At 38.6% G+C, this 20,098-nt stretch overlaps 2 protein-coding genes across 2 annotated transcripts; one reads left to right on the top strand and one right to left on the bottom strand.

Moving 5' to 3' along the window:
- The first annotated feature begins 767 nt into the window (after positions 1-767).
- Positions 768-16,678, top strand: LOC108668660 (TLC domain-containing protein 2). The gene is made up of 6 exons (XM_018155902.2): positions 768-1,127; positions 12,452-12,534; positions 13,400-13,406; positions 14,247-14,476; positions 14,912-15,009; positions 15,558-16,678. The coding sequence occupies exons 1-6, from the start codon at positions 949-951 to the stop codon at positions 15,654-15,656; spliced, it is 696 nt and encodes a 231-aa protein (XP_018011391.1). The 5' UTR covers positions 768-948; the 3' UTR covers positions 15,657-16,678.
- On the bottom strand, positions 16,447-19,382 carry LOC108668664 (regulator of nonsense transcripts 2-like). The gene is made up of 5 exons (XM_018155907.1): positions 19,329-19,382; positions 18,678-18,713; positions 18,192-18,372; positions 17,444-17,721; positions 16,447-17,240 (listed from the first exon to the last, which is right to left on the bottom strand). The coding sequence occupies exons 3-5, from the start codon at positions 18,352-18,354 to the stop codon at positions 17,118-17,120; spliced, it is 564 nt and encodes a 187-aa protein (XP_018011396.1). The 5' UTR covers positions 18,355-18,372; positions 18,678-18,713; positions 19,329-19,382; the 3' UTR covers positions 16,447-17,117.
- Between the last annotated feature and the right edge of the window lie 716 nt (positions 19,383-20,098).

Genomic DNA, 20,098 nt, shown 5'->3' with positions numbered 1-20,098 from the left:
TCAGTGAGCCATAACCATGAAAGCCCAACATATAACGTAATCTTGAACGTGAGGCTTTTAAATAAGAGTAATATCTTAATTACCCAAATTACATGACCCACACGGCTAAATTTATATAAATATATATGATAAAGGATATTAATATATGTATTCAACAATTATATTGAATTTTGGCTTTTCCTTATTTGTTCGCGCAAGAATACTGAAAAAGTAGTGCAAATTAAGGAATGGAATCTCTCAACGATAAATTTTCATAGATTTCATTTCTTCACTGGAATCAATCCCTATTAGAATTTTTAATAAAGATCTTAAATGGTAATGTTGATTTAGAATGCGTGAACAACTACGGCAATGAAATAAATTATTATAATGGTCGCATCACCCATAATTAGGATATCAACCATCGAGCACTAACATGGTTGAATTAATTCAACCATGAGCACTACTATTGAATTTTCACAGTAAATCTTACAAGAGAAGACAAATTCCGATAATAATACATGTAAGCATGAAAGCTGATGACGATTAGCACTATATCTAACGTCCGTATATGGTAAAATGAATTAATATTACACTGAAGAAAACAAAAGAAAAGCAAACGCTTGCGGCTGAATTTGGTAGATTTATTAATTAAACACAACTGTAAACACAGCATAAGTAAAAACCTGTAAGATAGAAGAGACCTTCAAGTTCACACAAGGTGTAAGAAAATCCGCCGCCGGGGCTCAGCTATGCTCACGCGGGTCGCAGACCCGCGTGAGCAGTGACTACAGTGTCGCATTAGCTATCGTTGGGGTCGGGCGCACGTCACGTCGATTGGGGATGACTGGTGTTAACAGTTAGCAATTTTTTGGCACTGTGTTTTACATTCCACATACAATTATTTTAATATTGACATTACTATTTTAGCTGTTTATGTTATGAAAGACTTGTTGTCACGCTGTAAAGATGGAAGTTAACCGGTATTTTTGTGTGGCATTTGGAGCTGTATTCTTTTTTATGACGAGTAAACTGTTGCGTCTGCTTCAGCCTTCACAAATTTCCTGCGCCCGTCAGGCGTGGAAATGGAAAAATGCTGCTAATTCTTTCCTTCATTCCATAATAACTGGAGTTGGCGCTCTATGCTGGTGAGTGAACTCAGTGAAGTAATTTTCTTAATGTAGGTATGTTAGGTATAATCTGTCTTCAAACCATTTTCTTTGTTCCAAGAGTTACCGAAACCGAATTTTGGTGACTTTGAAATTGTACCTACGACAGTCCTTGTGTCAAAGCAGAGATTTTTTTTAGACCTTTCTCAAGTTCATTTCTGAGTCCGTAAAATAAGTAGACCAGTAACGTCTCAGGGATACCAGCATTATCATACATAATAAATTGGTTTAAACTTTAAATCTGAGTTCTAACAAAGCTGTGCTTTGTCTTGTCACTATGCCGGATTGCCGGGTACGTCTACGACTACGGTCTATTGTCTAACTCAAGATCGAAAATGGAGTTACATTTATTGGTGGTTCAGAGGTAATAAATTTTCATGTATATTAATAGATCGTTTCTGACTTATGGTTTAAGCCGTAGACTAATGTATATTGTTATATACTTGTGCGAAATCAATAATTAAACTTTTCAAGCTCAATACGGTATTTATCCGCGAATCATGAATGCATTTTCTGATGCACTGGCTGGCCAAGGCACAAATTTTTAAGTGTTTCCCAACACTTACCATTTTTATTGTTTGAAGATGCCAACTAATATTTTGCCCTTCAATTTAGAACTTAACCTACCGTCGATGCGATAACGCCACCGGCCTGCAATAGAAACCATCTATTTTAAATTAAAACAGAACCATATCTCCTAAAAAGAATAAAACGACCATGTAGTCATCAAATAATTATTATCGAACCTTTCAAATCGTAGCTATTACCACGATTATACGTTTTTTAGTAGCTGTTGCTGATCGGTTGCATTGCCTTCTTATAGCTACGAGTATAACTGTATTTTGCTATTTTCTGCCTGAGGTTTCAACAGATATATTTTTTTGGCTGAAATTAAAAGTGTGATGTACAGACCATAACAGGCCGTATAGACTTAGTTATCTGACACCGTAACATTGTAATTAGGTCGTAAAATTTTATGGCGACTAATCTCTCATCGGTAACTACGGTCACTGCCGATAGCGCTGCTACAGCACCTAAGTCGCCAGCCTTCAATAGAAACTATATTTTATAAACAAAACTGCTAGCGCTGTCAAAACAGCTTCCTATTCATCATGTGATTGTCGAACCATACAAATCCTAGTTATGACCGGTATTATGGCGGTATATAATAGATGGTTTTTAACGGCGAGGTATTTGCACTGCTCATTGGCGACTGCTCATTTCATTGACGGTATAATTTGATGATTCAGATGCATGTACACTTTTTGCAGAGGTTGATACCACAACTCAAGCGTACTTCATCTCTAGCAAGCAAGTAGGGCCACTTGAGAAAAAATACTTAGTCAGCATTACTGAAGACTCTTTTCAGCGTGATGAATCAGTCACACTCATCCTGATGAATCAGTCACACTCAGCGTGATGAATCAGTCACACTCATCCTGATGAATCAGTCACACTCAACGTGATGAATCAGTCACACTCATCTTGATGAATCAGTCACACTCAGCGTGATGAATCAGTCACACTCAGCGTGATGAATCAGTCACACTCAGCGTGATGAATCAGTCACACTCAGCGTGATGAATCAGAGAACAATAATAATCAAGATACCGTAACCTAGTTGTTAATTCATATTATTTACAGTGCCTCTCAGAAATTATATTTGCTATGCATGCGCTTAATAAAAAAACGTTTTTTACGTTATAAAATCAAAATACACACAAATTTAATTAAATCGTCGATTGTAACCCGTTACAAACGAGATATAAACTACGAACACTGATTTTAAAGTACAGGTGCATCTGTATAAACATTAAAATTGACAGTAAAATTACAGTATTTTGCTCTTAACATTACCATTGATAGACGATGCAGCCTCCAGCTGTGCTAGACAGTGTGTGCTCTTAACATTGTTCTCTGCCATTACATGCATTTGATATCAATAATTAAATATGACTGAATTAATATGGTCAGGAAAAGCATTATAGCCAACTACCCACTCAAGTTGTAACTTTGGTGTTGTTGTACGTAATGTACAACAACAACATTGTACGTAATGTACAACAACATTGTACGTAATGTACAACATTGTACGTAAAGTCATAACAGGATTACATCTTCAGTGAAGGAGGCACTGTTTGTCCTCAGAGTGAGAGGCGCTGTGTGGTCCTCAGAGTGAGAGGCGCTGTGTTGTCCTCAGAGTGAGAGGCGTTGTTTGTCCTCAGAGTGAGAGGCGCTGTTTGTCCTCAGAGTGAGAGGCGCTGTGTGGTCCTCAGAGTGAGAGGCGCTGTGTNATAGAGGGTGAGTACAGGACTAATAGAGGGTGAGTACAGGACTAATAGAGGGTGAGTACAGGACTAATAGAGGGTGAGTACAGGACTAATAGAGGGTGAGTACAGGACTAATAGAGGGTGAGTACAGGACTAATAGAGGGTGAGTACAGGACTAATAGAGGGTGAGTACAGGACTAATAGAGGGTGAGTACAGGACTAATAGAGGGTGAGTACAGGACTAATAGAGGGTGAGTACAGGACTAATAGAGGGTGAGTACAGGACTAATAGAGGGTGAGTACAGGACTAATAGAGGGTGAGTACAGGACTAATAGAGGGTGAGTACAGGACTAATAGAGGGTGAGTACAGGACTAATAGAGGGTGAGTACAGGACAAATAGAGGGTGAGTACAGGACTAATAGAGGGTTAGTACAGGACTAATAGACTGTCTCTTATACACATCTAGATGTGTATAAGAGACAGTGTATACGCTGCGCGCCGTATCATGTAGTCACAATCTTGCGCCGCTCTGTCACCAGGTCAAGGGAAGCTGCGCTGTCGCTCTTCCGTTGCCTGATGCCATAGCTTGTCCTCTGTATTGTTAACAGTTATGACAAACTATTGTTTGATAAGATGATGGCTGTTGCTGCTGTTGTTTTTACAAGTTTGCAAGTGCATTCATAAATGTTGCCCTCTATAATACATCAATGTTGTCATGAGTTTAAATATCATTGGTACATTGATTGGTAAATAAAACATATTCTTCAGTAGCTCAAAGAACTTTAAATATTAATTACTCCATGCGATAATTTCCTCTATCCATGTACGCAAACACTGTTGTGTTGAGATAGTGCAGTAGGTAACCTTGACCAGGTGCCATTTGATGCCAGCTGGGTGCGACTATCATATGTTTCGCCAGTGAATATTTGAAGTATTCCTTACTTGGTTTAGTGAAGAAAATATGATTGGATTCGCAGTTATCGAGTAGGTAAGTAACTTCGAGTTGTTAATCGATGATAGAATCCTTGTCATCACTTGCTTGCAGGGCTGCTGGCTGGACCTTCTAGGAAAATGTGAATCCTTTTTTATATATAGGAGCCATGCAGTAAAACACTGTAGGTTTGTGGCGGCTGAATTCTGTAGGCTTGTGATGATTTAAATGCGATTGAGATAATTTCATCAATAATTTGTTTTGCCCTAAACTAGTTGAATCAAAAGTTTGCAGTATCTGAGGGTCGGTAACGAAATTAGGTGAATATACTTTCGCCGCAGATATTTGAACGATATTTCGTGATGACTTCCTTTTGTTTCTTTGAGTTAGCCATCCAAATCTTGCTATGCAATTATGCTTTGTGCTCCTGAATTTCATATTTCTCTCGGTTCTTGCGTATTTAATTTCTTCTTATATAATGACATGTCCTTAATATTGGTGTAATTAATTAATTTGTGATTACCTTAATTAGACAATAATTCCAGACTCACGTACGTTCGATTGCATAGGTACAAACGTGTTGTCAAGTGGCTCAAAATATGATAATTTCTTATCAAAACGATCCCGTGTCATCTGCCGTTCAGGAATCGGTAGACAATGTGCCCATGTAAATAATGGCTCATTTGATGTCAATGCTGTCTATTTGATGACAAGATTATCGTTCTGTATCGCATTCACGCTGTACAATGCAGCTCGGAAATTTTTATCAGGATACAGTTGCCCAATTCAATTCATTTGGTACTCACTCTTTTGAGCTAGATTATTGACATTGGTTGCCCTAGTTTTATGATGCGTAGATATCGCTTGTTATCAGTCTTCTGCCGTCACGAAACATATTTTTTCATTGCTTTATTGCAGACTAATGCAGTGAACCAGATCTGCCGCTAGGTTCTTTTGAAGGTCATATTCTGCAGCGTATTCATTGCTGGTATTAAATAGCGCTCGGTTCATTAGTAGGTATGTGGCAAATAAATAATTACGATCTGACTCAAGATATTGTTGTGACGCACCGTCCAATGTCTTTCATTTTGTTATTTGTGGCGTAGACAATTCAGGTTCAGCGTCAGCTTGTGGCGTAGGTAATCTATGTTCAACTTATGTTACGTGCTTATGTTATAATAATATTGGCAAGTCTTACTGCATCTAAAACGCGGCTCAAGTTTAACCCTTCGTCTCCTGACGGTAACTTCGGTAACCAGGCCAATAACATTGACAACGTTGAATGTATCCGTAGATGAAAGGATGATACTAACGATTGATTTCCAATTCTAACGGCCGCTGTGTGATATGCCGAAAGATTCGAGGTGTAACGGGCAAGGTTTATTGTTCTCGCGTCACCGCCCTCCCGTGACGTCCCAAGTTCATTCACTTAGGGTTCACTAAGTTCATTCACTTAGGGTTCACTAAGTTCATTCACTTAGGGTTCACTAAGTTCATTCACTTAGGGTTTACTAAGTACATTCCTAAGTTTCACTCCGTCATCTCGCCGCTCTGCGCATCGACCGTGGCAGCCGTGACCACGCATCGCTGTTCTGCACAGCGTCCGGCGCTGCCATTGCTTCTTCCTTTTCATTCAGAAAGCCTACATAAGTGAATTGTGTGCTTTGAAATTAAAGGTTTTTCCTCCACGTGTCTCTGCTTTATTGTTTTGTAGTTTTATTGACCCTATAATATGCGATTGGCTTACCTTCAAATAATAAGTTTTCTGGTTCGTGGTGCTGCTGTATTGTTCTGGAGATTTATACCCAGCAAATTATATATATGCCGTCAAATTAAAACCTTCCTACCCTCAATACGCTTCATTTGCCTAGACAACTAATTTATTCGGTTGAATATTTTATTTTTATTTTACATATGTAGTTCTTGAATTAGAGAGCGTGGAATTAATAATTTCAGTAATCAATAACATTACAAGATGTCCGAATGTATAGAATATAGAACCTACGTATGTTTCCACAAAAATCACCAAGTAAACTTGAGCTCGGGTTCTCCATAACTTGATCACTAAGAAGTACTGTCATCGTTGAAAACGATGTACAATGAACTCTAGAGATTGTGTTACATCGTTACGTAAGCTCAGGGCGCGGTGTTACGTAACATTTCTGTCTCCGATTGTTCCTTATGTGTTCAGCGAGCCGGCTATATACATTGCCCCTGTGTTCTTTACGTCCGTCCATGAGCCTTTCGATTTATTCCCCTTTGTTGTTTCATATTCCGTTAATTGAATTTGATGGTAGAGTACGAGCGTAATTTCCGGCCACGCGCTCTGCATTCGCGTCTGCTCTCTCACTTCTCTCTCTCAGCCGTGCCCACGCCTCTACTCTCTTCCTCAGTGCCAGATGTGAGTGCCGAGCCTGGCATTCCGTCACAAGCTTTTTTTACTTTGTCACCCAAATTTAACATAGTACCTACCGTAGTATGCGTGCTGTCTCTTCCACAAATTTAGTATTTCTTTTAATTGTATGACCTAATTAAAATAGCCCCATTTATTCAAGCCGAATAGTTATAGATTACTCCATTTTTAAGAACCGTTTTTTATGAACTATCTATTCTGCTGTCAGTTGGTTACTTGAAGTGTAAATTAGTTATGAACAATGAGGTTGATTGCGATTCAAACGAAGTTAAGATGAAAGTGGAGGAGCTTGTATCATCACAATTCGTTTTTTTTGTTCACTTAAATTTTACATGTGGCTCGCATTGCTCGCATTTGGTGCTGCATTTCAAACGAAAGTTTAAATACAATAAGTCCAAATGTAAAGACGTAAATAATTGTGAATAGCACTCGAAGAATTTTAGTGTTTGACCACAGCTGCAGGCAGTTACGTAATAAGTTATTGTTGTCTTCTGCCGTCGGGTCATTTATTAGAGGCACTCAGCTGACTTGAGGGCCAGCGGTCTGAGGTACTCTAGTTTCTAGTACCGATAAGCGGTCATGCTGAGCCAGGAATGTCTCAGCCGTTTACCCATCAACAAGCTCTTGCGTAATACTCTTAGTACCGTATTTCATAAAATCTTTTAATCATATAGAATTATTTTCCTATTTAAAAAAAATTATATGTGTAATGTTTTTATTTTTTATTGAAAAAAGGTAAAGTTAAACTTCATTACCTTTACTGGCAATATTTTAAAATTTATCTATTAGATAGGACTAATCAATTTAGTATCTGATAGTTATAACAGGCAATAATGTATATAATTTCAAAATATTTCAATTCATCCAGTATCTCATAAGCATGACAACAAGCGTGTCACGCTTGTGGTGTTAGGAAGTGCTCCGTGCTGCATCTCTTCATTTTTAATTTGCCCTGAACCACTTGCGCTCAACATTTTTAATTTGCCCTGAACCACTTGCGCTCAACATTTTTAATTTGCCCTGAACCACTTGCGCTCAACAAAGCTTGCCACGCACGTGGAGCGCGAAAGTCTCTTATGCTGTCTTTGTCATGCATTCGCCCCCACATCGACCTTGTGGCCTACACATCACATCCGACTGCGTTCTCAGTGATTTTCACGAGCCTGATTATATCACGTAGCTGCCATTCATTGATCCAGTACAGCTCGAGCCTGTAACGTTGATACTTTGCCTGCAGATACATTAATCTTCGTTAATGCTATCTGTATCTAAAGACCTGGTATCGAGAGTTACCGTTAGTACACAAAGGTATAACGTTTGGTCTACGGATATGGCTTTTGTCAAAGATATCCGTAACAAAAAGTCTTATAACGATGCGTGCGGTTAGTCCAGAAAAATATAATCTATTTTCTTCGGTCACAGTAACTGTCCTAAACGATATTCTTTTCTAATAGCCTGGTACCAGAATTTACCGCCTGTAGCCACAGAGATAAACCTAGTATCTATACATCGGGGTGTTATCTCTACGTTTTTATGATGTGTATTGCGGTTTCTTACCTTCATACCACCGCACCTTGTAATTGGTATAAGGCGGTGTACTGACATGCGTTAAAATTCGAGTCTATTGTCCATTAGAGCGTCGCTTCAACTTGTATCAGCGTTCAGTGTATATTATGGTGTTTTTTCATTTCCTGGAAGAATCCCTAAAGATAAAGTAAAGTGCCATTCACAAAAGGGACATTATTACACTAAGTTTACAAAGTATCAAAAAAAGGTTCATCAATTCTTGTATTGAAAGCCCGAAGCATCGAAAGCGGTACAAAACACAGCCTCAAGTTAGCACGAAGTATCGTAATAGATTCTGAACATCGTCCTTCTCTCACACCTTATATACCGGGATTATACAGTTTACAATAAACAGATGTCATGATGATACATAAAGTATTAATTTATAATTTATGAACATCACGTCCTTGGAAGCTATCGTATTATCGTTATCGATGGTAGCATCTAGAGAGGCATGACTTGATATTAATTGAGATCTTCGCACGTACGTCCTAACGTATAAGACCAGAAAAGTTTTCGTGTTCAACCTTCAATAAGCTCACTGATTGTATTTGATATTTATTGTATATAATTTTGCGATTGCATCTAAAATTAATTAGGCCTAGTTAGAATTTTACAGTTGTCAATAAGCCATTTGGATAGAGATATAATACACAGAACGCATATAAATATTCAACTAATGTTATATATATACCTATCTGAAGCAGCGTCTCTATATGTCTGATGTACCTAATTAATATATCTGAGGCCTTGACCGACTTATCAATGTTGCTACCTACACATTCTATCTCTCTTAAATAGGTAGGCACTGCAATGTTATGCCCTGATTCTATATCTTTATATTGTAATTATTCAAATGGTTCATTTAAATCCTTTCAGGCAATTAGGCAGGTGACGGTGCATTATTTATTTTCCACAAAGCTGTCCTGTTAAGTTAACGAGTACCGTATCAATTACTTTCTAGTGAGATTTGAACAAAATTTCGTTTAGCTGTAGTGCTGTACGCTGACGTATATTTTTACGAGTTCCTATTTGCTCACGCCATTTACGGAACATGCAATCGCTGGAAAATTGGAAACCAGTCGGTGGGGGTAGACGGTACCGCTAACAGAAACGTTCACATGCCGTCAATTGCAAGTCATGATGCTAAATGCTCTAACATATAAGGGAAGTAAATTAAAAACATTATAATATATAAAGGAATCTGATGCGACGTCTGTGGTGTGAAGTGGTCTGAAACTTAAACAATTTCGCTTAAGATCAATCAATTGATATACGCATGAGTAAAATTGAGTGTTCGAATGCGGTATGGTATACCCACCACAGTGTATTCATTGCAATGACGTCATATGTCGTCAGAATGCGAAGAAAAACTATCCCCATATTTGACATTTTGATTATGGCCTCCCGCCACCGCCTATTACTGTATATGCACGTGTGTTTATTTTTGCATGTGTTTTTGCATATAGCAATTACCATATTTTGTCTAGCATTTTCTAATTTTTATATAGGTATATATACGTGACGCACACTGTATGAATAGGCGCAACTTTTTACTCATTTATCCGTGAATTTTCATTTCTTCGTGCACATTCAGTTACTATTATATTATTCTCAGTTTTCTGAAGAATACAGTGTTCCGGAACTGACGATTATTTCTTGTTTAGCAACTTTGCCCGCCGTTGCTCGAGATAAAAAATGTTACTTAAGGCCCTGATTGAGAACCGCGAGGCTTCGAACAGGCTCGGCTCTTCCCTGCGTTTCTTCACAAATTAGAATAGACTTTACTCCACTCGTAAATGAGATGGCGATATGGATTTTTCCATTCTTACCCAGCTATTTATTTATAAACGGTGGACAGGAACAAAAATATGTAAACTTTATATTAAAAGAGTTTTAATGAGAGGAAATTTCAAGAAACTTTGAATATTATTGTTCATCAAGTCTGCGACTTTTATAGTTTTTTACGAGATGTAAACGGGTTGTATTTTTTATTCTCCATTGAATGGTATACTCGGCATTCCTTGATCAGCCTCCTTGTTGTAAATATTATTTCTCAAAAAATAGTTATGATCGAGCCTGCTGATACGCGGAGCGAAAATCCCGCATACTAGCTGCTCAAATGGAGACGTTGTGGAAGGTATGAGGGGAAAGAGACGTCGTAAATTACTCACTGTCAGTTCACGACGGGCGGCATGGTGCCGGCAAACTCAATGAGGGGCGAAGAATACACGCTATAGGTATTACGAAAGCGCGCTGGTATATCCTCTATACAGTTGGCTGCAACAACATGTACTATCTGTCTATATACTGATGATATGTACTGGCAGGTTAATCCAGTGTTAACATGTAACAGAAAATCCATTGACTGCTTCAATTTTCCATTCACTCTACGCATGACAATCGCAAATGAGAAAAAGGGCAAAAGGTTAACCTGACGCTTCTATTGGCTTTCTCAAAGAACTGCAACGAGCTAATCACGAATTGAATCAAATCAAATTCAACTCTAAATGTATGTTAGAACGTGCATCGAATTTCGAGAACTATCAGTATTGTACAGCGTAAGTTGTATTGCTAGTCCATTTGTGTTCAAGGTCTTCAATTTTTATTGTTTATTTGCTCAAGTTTTGTGATTTTGTATGAATTTCCTGCAGAGTTGCTTCTTATAACATCGAAACAAATGCAAAATTGCAAACCTGTACATTAAAGTTCCTATATGATCTATTATATTTATATAGGTTTATACTTTGGTCTTCTAAGTACGTCTTTATTACCTTTGATAGATTGAAGCATCATCGATCTGTTTTGTTCTAAGATGCGATGAAAGACAAGCGGAGCTCCTCGATCTAAGATTAAATTACTATCCTATTAAAGTAACGATGTCAATTAATTAACAATCAGCTTTGTTCCTTCTTGGTGGTGACTGTTTACTCCTGGTAAATTCCTTTGTTATCCTGCCCAGCTCTCCTTGCCGCCTTGCGCGGCTCGGTATACCTGTTGCTTCTTCTTATATATTGCGCTCCTGGAGAACTCGGATCACTGCAGCGTATAGGTTGTCATATAGCTTCTTCATCGCGCCCATGCTGCTATAAATGAGAGTGACTTCGTTGCTAGAATTATTTTCGGTTAAATAGCTGACCACATTGATAAACTGTTCCTGTATGAATTTTATTTCCTTTTCAAGCTACAGATTAATTACGAGTGTTCTAACGGCAGGTACTTCTTGCGTAGTTCACATTAATTCACTTAACAATGATGAATCTCGAACAGCTGCCTTGAAATATCTCTTTTACGCATTTAGAAACTTTAAAGTTGTTTGATCGCATGAACGTCACCAGCTCAGAGCTGAACGTAAGAGCAATATTGATCCTAGGCCCCCGCCCTTCTGCCGCTCTCTTATTTCGACTTGATCTTATCGACAGAGGTGCCTTCCATTTGCGTGGCTATACACCTGGTTTAAGCCACCGCGCTATTTCTTTTCTCTTGCACATATTTTCTGTGTAATTTTTGTGCATTAATTTAGAAGTAATCGAGAATTTACAGTAATTTCGGGATTGATTTTTCGTTTTGTAAATATAATTGTTGTTGTAATTGTTGTTTTTCTGCATATTAATTTTACGTCTTGAACTCTAAATCGTTTCCAAAACACTGGATGTTTCTACAGGAAATTTTAATCGGCTTTCTCATATTATAATCTGCTCATTTTCGACATAGGCATTTAAAGCTCCAGTTTTGATCCATTACGTCATCATTTCTTTCACCGTATTTAATGTTCAATATTTTTAGCTTTAATTGGATTTTATAGATACTGAACAACGTTAGAGTACCTAGAACAAATATTAAAATTTACAATCGGCCATAGCTTGAGGTTGCGCATGAAGGCATCAAGCTATTTTGATCCATTACGTCATCATTTCTTTCACCGTATTTAATGTTCAATATTTTTAGCTTTAATTGGATTTTATAGATACTGAACAACGTTAGAGTAGAAGAAATATTAAAATTTACAATCGGCCATAGCTTGAGGTTGCGCATGAAGGCATCAAGCTACATTTTCATCATGACTTTTTAACAAGAGCAGCAGTTTTGTCACAGTAACTATTTCAAGTTACAATTTTCAGTTTCTACGAGCATCCTGCCATGGCGGAGGACCTCATCAGCAGCCACACAAAAGGCGGTCTGGGGCTGGTGTCGTTTTCCGTAGGTGAGTCAGAATAGCGTGCGTTTATTGAGAACAGTGCCGTGTATCACTAATTTTTATTTTTGTTCATTCGCGTAATTGTGTTCGAGTGATATTCCAATATGGTTTGCCCTGCTCTAAACTTAGAACGTAATTCGACTATGAACTGCTCAAAATTCTTAACACATTCAAACAATTATGAGATCAATAATTGCAGTGTGACAGCCTTATGATATTTGCACATCAGGCATATAGAATTTTGACGAGTGTTGAGATTTTCGTGTCGAAGAGTGCGTGTTGAGATTCTTTTCATTGTCTAATGACTATTTTATTTACTTAAGCAGTTGCGTTTTGCAATACTTATTACGCTGTTATACATGTTACAACATTACTGAGATTTTTATATCTTAAAATGTTAGGTGGTACTTAGTTCGTTACACGTTAAAAAATGCTGAAGGTGTTACGGGTTTGCCTCGACCAAAGCTCCAGTTTCTCGAGAGTAACAACTCGNCAGAAAGCTATGTGGGGTGAGATGGTGTTCCTGGCACAAGTTTAATATTTTATCTAATGATCTCAATTATCGTTTCTAGGCCTTTATGTAGGAACAGTAATGATGATTAATATATCCGTAAACAAAGGCTTAAGCCATTGTCATAACAGAAAGCTATGTGGGGTGAGATGGTGTTCCTAGCTGGCACGTATTTAATATTTTATCTAATGATCTCAATTATCGTTTCCAGGCCTTTAGGTATGAACAATAAGAATGATGATTAATATATCCGTAAACAAGGGCTTAAGCCATTGTCATCACAAAACGCAATGTGGGGTGAGATGGTGTTCCTGGCACATGTTTAATATTTTACCTAATGATCCCAATTATCGTTTCCAGGCCTCAAGTTAGGAACAATAGTAAGGATGATTAATATATCCGTAAACAAGGGGTTCAGCCATTGTCTACTGACGGTAACTCAAGATTTTAAGCCTTGCGATGCTAAAAGCATTGAAGATGGTTTATTTATCCGTAGACTTCCGTGGTTTTATATACTTTTTGGCTACTGATGGTAACTCCCGTTACCAGGACTTTAGAAACGAAGGTCATTGGCGATGTACGTATTCGTATAAAAGGAATTCGAAAATTAAATCGAAAAATTAAGATGTTTTCCACTCAACTCTAAAGTAATGGCATGAGAAATGAGATGCATGGTGAGATCTTCTAAATCCAAAATTTCGTTAGGTATCACATCAGTAACAGCCTTTTACTTGGATAGCTATACAGAAATGAATGATTCTAAATGGAGAGAGAAGTGTAGCGTTTAGGTGCACAAATTTTTCGCTGATTTTAAGATGTAAATTGTACACCATTTAGTATTTGATAGGACCAGGTTTTCAATTCAAAATGTCGTTAATTCCTCCACTATCATTTGCTATATAAAATATTTCGTGGCCCTATACCAGACACTCCTCGATCACTTGTTATATAATTTATCTCTTTACCTTCTACTAGACACTCCTCGAGCGCTTGTTATATAACTAATCTCGTGGCCCTATACCAGACACTTCTCGATCTATTGTTATATACTTTATTTCTCTACCTTCTACCAGACACTCCTCGATCGCTTGCTATACATATGAAGTAATCAATGGCCTGAAAAAAATGTATAACTAATCTCTTTGCCCTCTACCAGATACTCCTCGATCACTTTTCTATAAAGGTTTATCTCTCCCCTTGTGAACAGGTACGCAATAGTCGCACTCTTGGTTGAGGTGAACAGCATCTTCCTTCACTACCGCCAGCTACTCGTAGTGGAGGGCATGAGCAGGTGTAGCTCACAGTACAGACTCACCGCTCTCTTCAACGTCGCCACCTTCCTTGTGTTCCGCATTGCTGTGCTCGGTTGGATGACGAGGTGGCTTGTGCTGCATAGCGACATGGTCCCGCTGGCTGTCTACACTCTCGGCTCTATTGGTGAGATGCTTTCAATTGTTCTGGATGGTCTGGAGGATTTTAAAATTGTAAAGCTCAAAGAATTGGAGTGGCCATTGTGATAATTATTGGTTATTGGCCCAGTGGTTACAGTTCAGAGTACAAGGATTGGGGTAGTGAGTTGGTGGTTCGATCCCAGTTTCCTGTAACAGTTCTTGGTCAAATAGTCAAGGTGGCGGGGTGGTAGAGTATAGCAAGATTGGAGCACTGAGTTGCGGGCCCGATTTACATGTTTAACGCTGAGAACACGATTATATATTATTATAGTCTTGAAAAAGTGTCATTTTGAAGTGTAAATCGAGGTGTACAGAGCATTGTTCCGGCCAGTGTCATGAGAAAACATGAACTTTGATACAGCATGATGAATAATTCCCTGTTTATTAATCTTGATTTTGCAACTCTTTTTTCCTTGTGCAGCTATGGCAATCATTGTGTTGATGAATATAATTCTGTTCTTCCGTATCCTCATCGTGGATTTCTTCCGCCAGCACAAGAACAAAACTGCACAAGACCAGGTTCGTCGAATATGCGTTATTTTTCATCGTTCACTTTATGACTCAAGAAATTGTACGGCCAGTTAGTAACCGTCGCTACATTCACTATCGCAGAATAACTGATATTCGAAATCTTAGCAGCCTGAATCCGCGACTTTACCACTCAACCACATTACGTTTGGACAAATAATAAATGAAGTTCAAACATGCAACACTAATAGAAAATTTGTTATGAGAAGGAAAACAATGTACAAACACGACTTATATTACTCGTCTATTTTTACACCAGTTTATTTTTGTGGGTTTTCTTTTCTTTTCTGTAATTAAAATGCATTATTCTCAGTAATGCTTTTGATTTAAGGAAAATTTTACTTGAATTTATTAAGTTACGTATTGTTGCACGGCTTTCAAAGATACAACTGCAATTACTTTTCTTTAATTGTTGATTTCCAACTGTGGTTAGTGTCCAAACTTTAGCTATTAACTGAGAAGGTAATAAATTAAGATCATACCGTTAAATACAACTAGCACCTGCTTGAAAGTATTAATACCGAGTGTTTGTTCTGCAGTCACGAGATGAGGCGCGATGCGAGCATCGGAGCGGTGCTTCGATGACGCAAAGCAGCTCGTCCATTTATGCACCTCAGGCAGAAATGCACATCGATTGATAAAAATACTCAAGCGGACCTACCAAGTGCCTACCGTAACAACTTTCATAATGAGTTATTTTAACAAGTTAGTCACGTAAGAATTTTTTTTAATACTTCGTAAATGGTTTAGTCCAGTTTCGTATTTTTCTACGCAACTGCTTGTAGGATCCGGCAATGGAACACATTTATCTGTGACGATGGAAGCACTCATAGGAAGAGTTGATTTTTTCGTTGAGGTGAATATTAACGATGTGCTGTCTTCATTGTTACGTAAAGTAATATTATTCCAGCCGTGATCTCAATCGCGCGAAGTACAAATGTTGCATGCGTAATGAATCGTTTTAATATTATTTGTTGTGCGACCGGACCACTTAACAATGGACTGTTGTTACAGTTTGAATTCGAAGTCACAATGGATTGTAGTGTTCAGGAGCTCGATCTTGCTGATGTTTTTAATTTTGGCTGCTACTTTATCCGGTCAAACCTTTGTGCCTCAATGCTATTCGTACCCAAAGGTCTGGTTACAAAATTTGCCGTCAGTAAATAAAAGGTCAAGTCTTTGGATACGAATACAGAACATACTTCTATTTTAACTGGTAACGAAAGCTACCGCCAGTACATTTATGGCTGAAGTACTTTATAAACATCTCGCTTCTGATGACAATATACTTACTAAAATTGTCAACTTAAGGGAAATTAATATGATCCTCATGATTTCATTTACCTAATATACCACAGCTACATGTCGTACTAGTCTGCTTAATCTTTTGTTTAATAATGTATGCAAGGGCAATAAATAGACAGTGTATCATTTTCAGATTCAGATGCGCAATTTAATGAGAATCCAGTTTTAGAATTCTTTACACAATCTATGTTCAGAAAAGAAATCACCAAGGTTTGCTTTCTTGAATAATATCCGCTTTTACACATATGTATCTAACCAATAAGTTTCCATTTTACTGGTTACGTGATCATATAAATGTAATGCCCAAATCATTATACCCCAATAATCGCATGGTCAACTAAATTAGAATCATTTATATTTTTTTTTTATTTCACAATAAACGGGCAATTAATGTGCCTTCAACAGGTGCAACAGAAAAAAGAATCACATTGTCGATAGCAAATGAAATCAAGTCTCCGATACAAACAACTTCATGATTGAACACAATTGCGTTATGCCCCATTTAGAGATCCGTCAAAATGCGTGATTTATACATCACGTAAAATATAGACGCCTAGAAAGCCACAAGTTGCATTGCATCTTTTTTTTTGCGGATTCGTCCTGTGCACTTGCTAGTTGATTTGATAAGCAGAGACCTTTCTTCATCGGCGTTCTCACAAGCTCAATTGAGGACTCGCGAACATCTGTTATTGACGAACACCTGATGATCGAACATCAGATGCTTACGAACACATGATGATCGAACATCTGCTGCCCGGAGATCAGGAGCTGTTGGGTCTGGCGTGGACTTGTCATCAGGAACCGCTAGCTCCGCTACGGTGCTTGCCGCTCCCGAAGATAAGGTCCGCGTCAGGGGCGCCCTTCGGATGTTGGTATTTCACTCGACGCTCGCGGTGAGGGTTGAGGGGAGCGTTGCGCTGCAATGTATATCATGAGAATGCGTTAGTAATAACGTTGGATAATCATAATTGATCTTCTTCTATCGATAACAACGCTCGAAACAATAGGGGCCAATATCAAAATACTCAAGTTTATGACCACAAACTTGTCATACTGCTCCACCAATAGCACTAAATTCAATGTATCCTCATGTGCCTAAAATCTATAACGCCCGACAAACCTGCTGCATGAGCAGCTCCTGCGCGGCCTCCTCCTCGACTTGCCGTTCCGTCATCTCGAGCGTGACGCGCTTCACGTTCCTGCGCTCTTCGGCCTCGGCCTTCTCTCGACTCCTCATTTTGGCCACAATGACGCTGTCCTCGGGGATGGCGATGGTCGTCATTTGTTGCTTGTTGCTGCGAGACATCAAGATGAACTTCACGGTCTTGTTCCCACGTTCGTTTTCCGAGGTGTTCTCATCTGTGTTCGTGTCCATCTTGGATTCGTGAAGAAGTTGATCTGAAAGAAAGTAAAGTAGTTTCTTTCTCACCTCCAGACAAAATTACACGTGCCTCCAGTTTTTAATCAAGGTGGTGTAGTTATGTAAAACCCAGGTATTTATATTGGTTACATAATTACCATACAATTTTGGCACTGCAGTTATTGCAGAACATAAGAGTTGATCTGCCATACGGTTTTTTGACGGTAGAATTTGACTAACGGTACGAGTCAGAGCAAGGGTTGTAGATGAACGTTGGCCAACACTAGTTTTTGTTCTGATCAACTCTGAATTTTTGTTCTGAGTTGCTCAACCCAGTTGTTATTCAACAGTAAGTGTTGACAGACGGTACGTGATATAAATGAAAGTTGGCTATCACTAGTTTATCTTCTGATCAACTCCGAATTTTTGTTTTGAGTTGCTCAACCAAACTCTTATTCAACACCAAGGGTTGAAAGACGTAACGCGTAGTAGCCGAAATTTGGCTTACCGTAGTTTTTCTTGTGAGTGATGCGCGTGGGCAGGGGTAGGGACATCGGTGTGGGGTTCGGTCTCACGTCCCTCGAATGCTCGACGAACGCGTCGCTCATCATGCGGTCAAACTCAGACAAAAACTCGTCATTTTCCTGGCACTGCAGCGGCTGTAAAGTCATGGCGGGTGCAGCGGAATCCTGCAGAAATCAGCTTCATCTTTACAACAAAGTAAGAAACGAAAAATGCTCCTTCAAGACTTCATTTGTTTCGATGTTACGCAAGTTCTATTTAGATTTCAATTATCCCGTTCCTCTAGGCAACTTTTGGAACATTTCTATGATTAACTTCAAGGGTTACATGGTTTTCGAAGACGCCTTCTAGCAGTTATACGAGGCCCTGTGCCAGACGCATGATCCATGTTCCAGATTATTCCATGGAAAACTCAAGACACTTCATAAAAAGATTCAAATAAATCAAGATAATGATAATCCCGAACACTTACAGTTCCAGGCTGAGTATCCTCCTGAGTCGAATCATCTGTGACAGAAAAAAATACTAATAAAACACCAAAAATAATTATGTTAAATATTTTGCGCAGTAATTTCTATTCGTTATCTAACATAAATAGAAGTGTCCGATATGAAATTCACATCACGATTAAAAGCAGATGTTTTCATTTGTTTGTCATCGCCTTCGCTGAGACGATACGGGTAGTCAAGTTTGTTCACCGTATCATCACTTACTGAAAGCGTAAAGTATCTATGCCTAAGTACATGTAGCTACCAAGTACACGTGGTGGCCTAAGTACAAGTGGCAGCCAAAGGACAAGTAGTGGACAAGGACATGTGGTGGCCTAAGTACAAGTGGCAGTCAAAGGACAAGTAGCGGCCATGTACACGTAGTGGCCTAAGTACAAGTGGCGGCCAAAGGACAAGTAGCGGACAAGTACATGTGGTGGCCTAAGTACAAGTGGCAGCCAAAGGACAAGTAGCAGACAAGTACACGTGGTGGCCTAAGCACAAGTAGCGGCCGATTGTTCGTCTCTAGTTGAGGGGCTTACTCGAAAACCGTCAATGATTGGCGGACAAATTTCTAAACTATTCAACTATTTTTGATAGGATATCTCTTGTAGTTTAGGGCTAAAAATCTCTACCTGTGTTCGTTGAGACTCGTCTTCCTCGTCGCCGTCACTGAGCGTGGCACCCGCGCCGTCTAAATGTATTTCTCCAGGACGTAGTGGTACATAATTCAGGTTGCCTAAAATCGGCCAAATCCGAGAACAAAAAAGGCCGATAACTCAATATATATACCAGTTTATTTGTAGGTTCCGCTATATAAATTCCATTTACTTCCTCTTTGCAGTATTTAAAATTTAATTAGGAAGTACCCCTATCATAAATTTTAGCCGGCCAACGCAATTGAGAAAAACTAAATCACGGAATTTTTCCGGTATAAATGACCGTCTGGCAACCCTGTTTAAAAACAGTACAAAAAATGAAGTAATAGTACAAGATGAAACAATCAGAGTCAACGTGTTTTAAGAGGTTCAAAAAAGACACAGTATCACTACGCACCAGCTGAAAAACTCAACACGAAATGAAAAGGAATATAACATGTAAAAAAAAAAGAAAAATATATCTTTTACAATGTTTAAGATGATCACCTGCATGCTCAGCGATGGTGGGGAGTCCTGAGCTGTCTCCTTGGTCAGGGAAGAACTCACGAAGCTCAGGCGCTTGCTGCGAGTGAAAAACAAATGACGTAAGCAATAAATCGAAAACATTTGAATTAGTAAAAATTGAACTAGCAAGCTAAAAAACGTGCGTACCTTATCGCTTAATCTCAATAATATATAAAGTATACCAAAATTTATAAATATGCTGAAAAATAGAACCAGAATTTCACAGTAACGCATCAACAAAA

This window comes from Hyalella azteca, unplaced genomic scaffold (assembly GCF_000764305.2).
Source record: "Hyalella azteca isolate HAZT.00-mixed unplaced genomic scaffold, Hazt_2.0.2 contig2281, whole genome shotgun sequence".
NCBI lineage: Eukaryota > Metazoa > Arthropoda > Malacostraca > Amphipoda > Hyalellidae > Hyalella > Hyalella azteca.
This window is presented reverse-complemented; position numbering and strand designations above follow the sequence as displayed.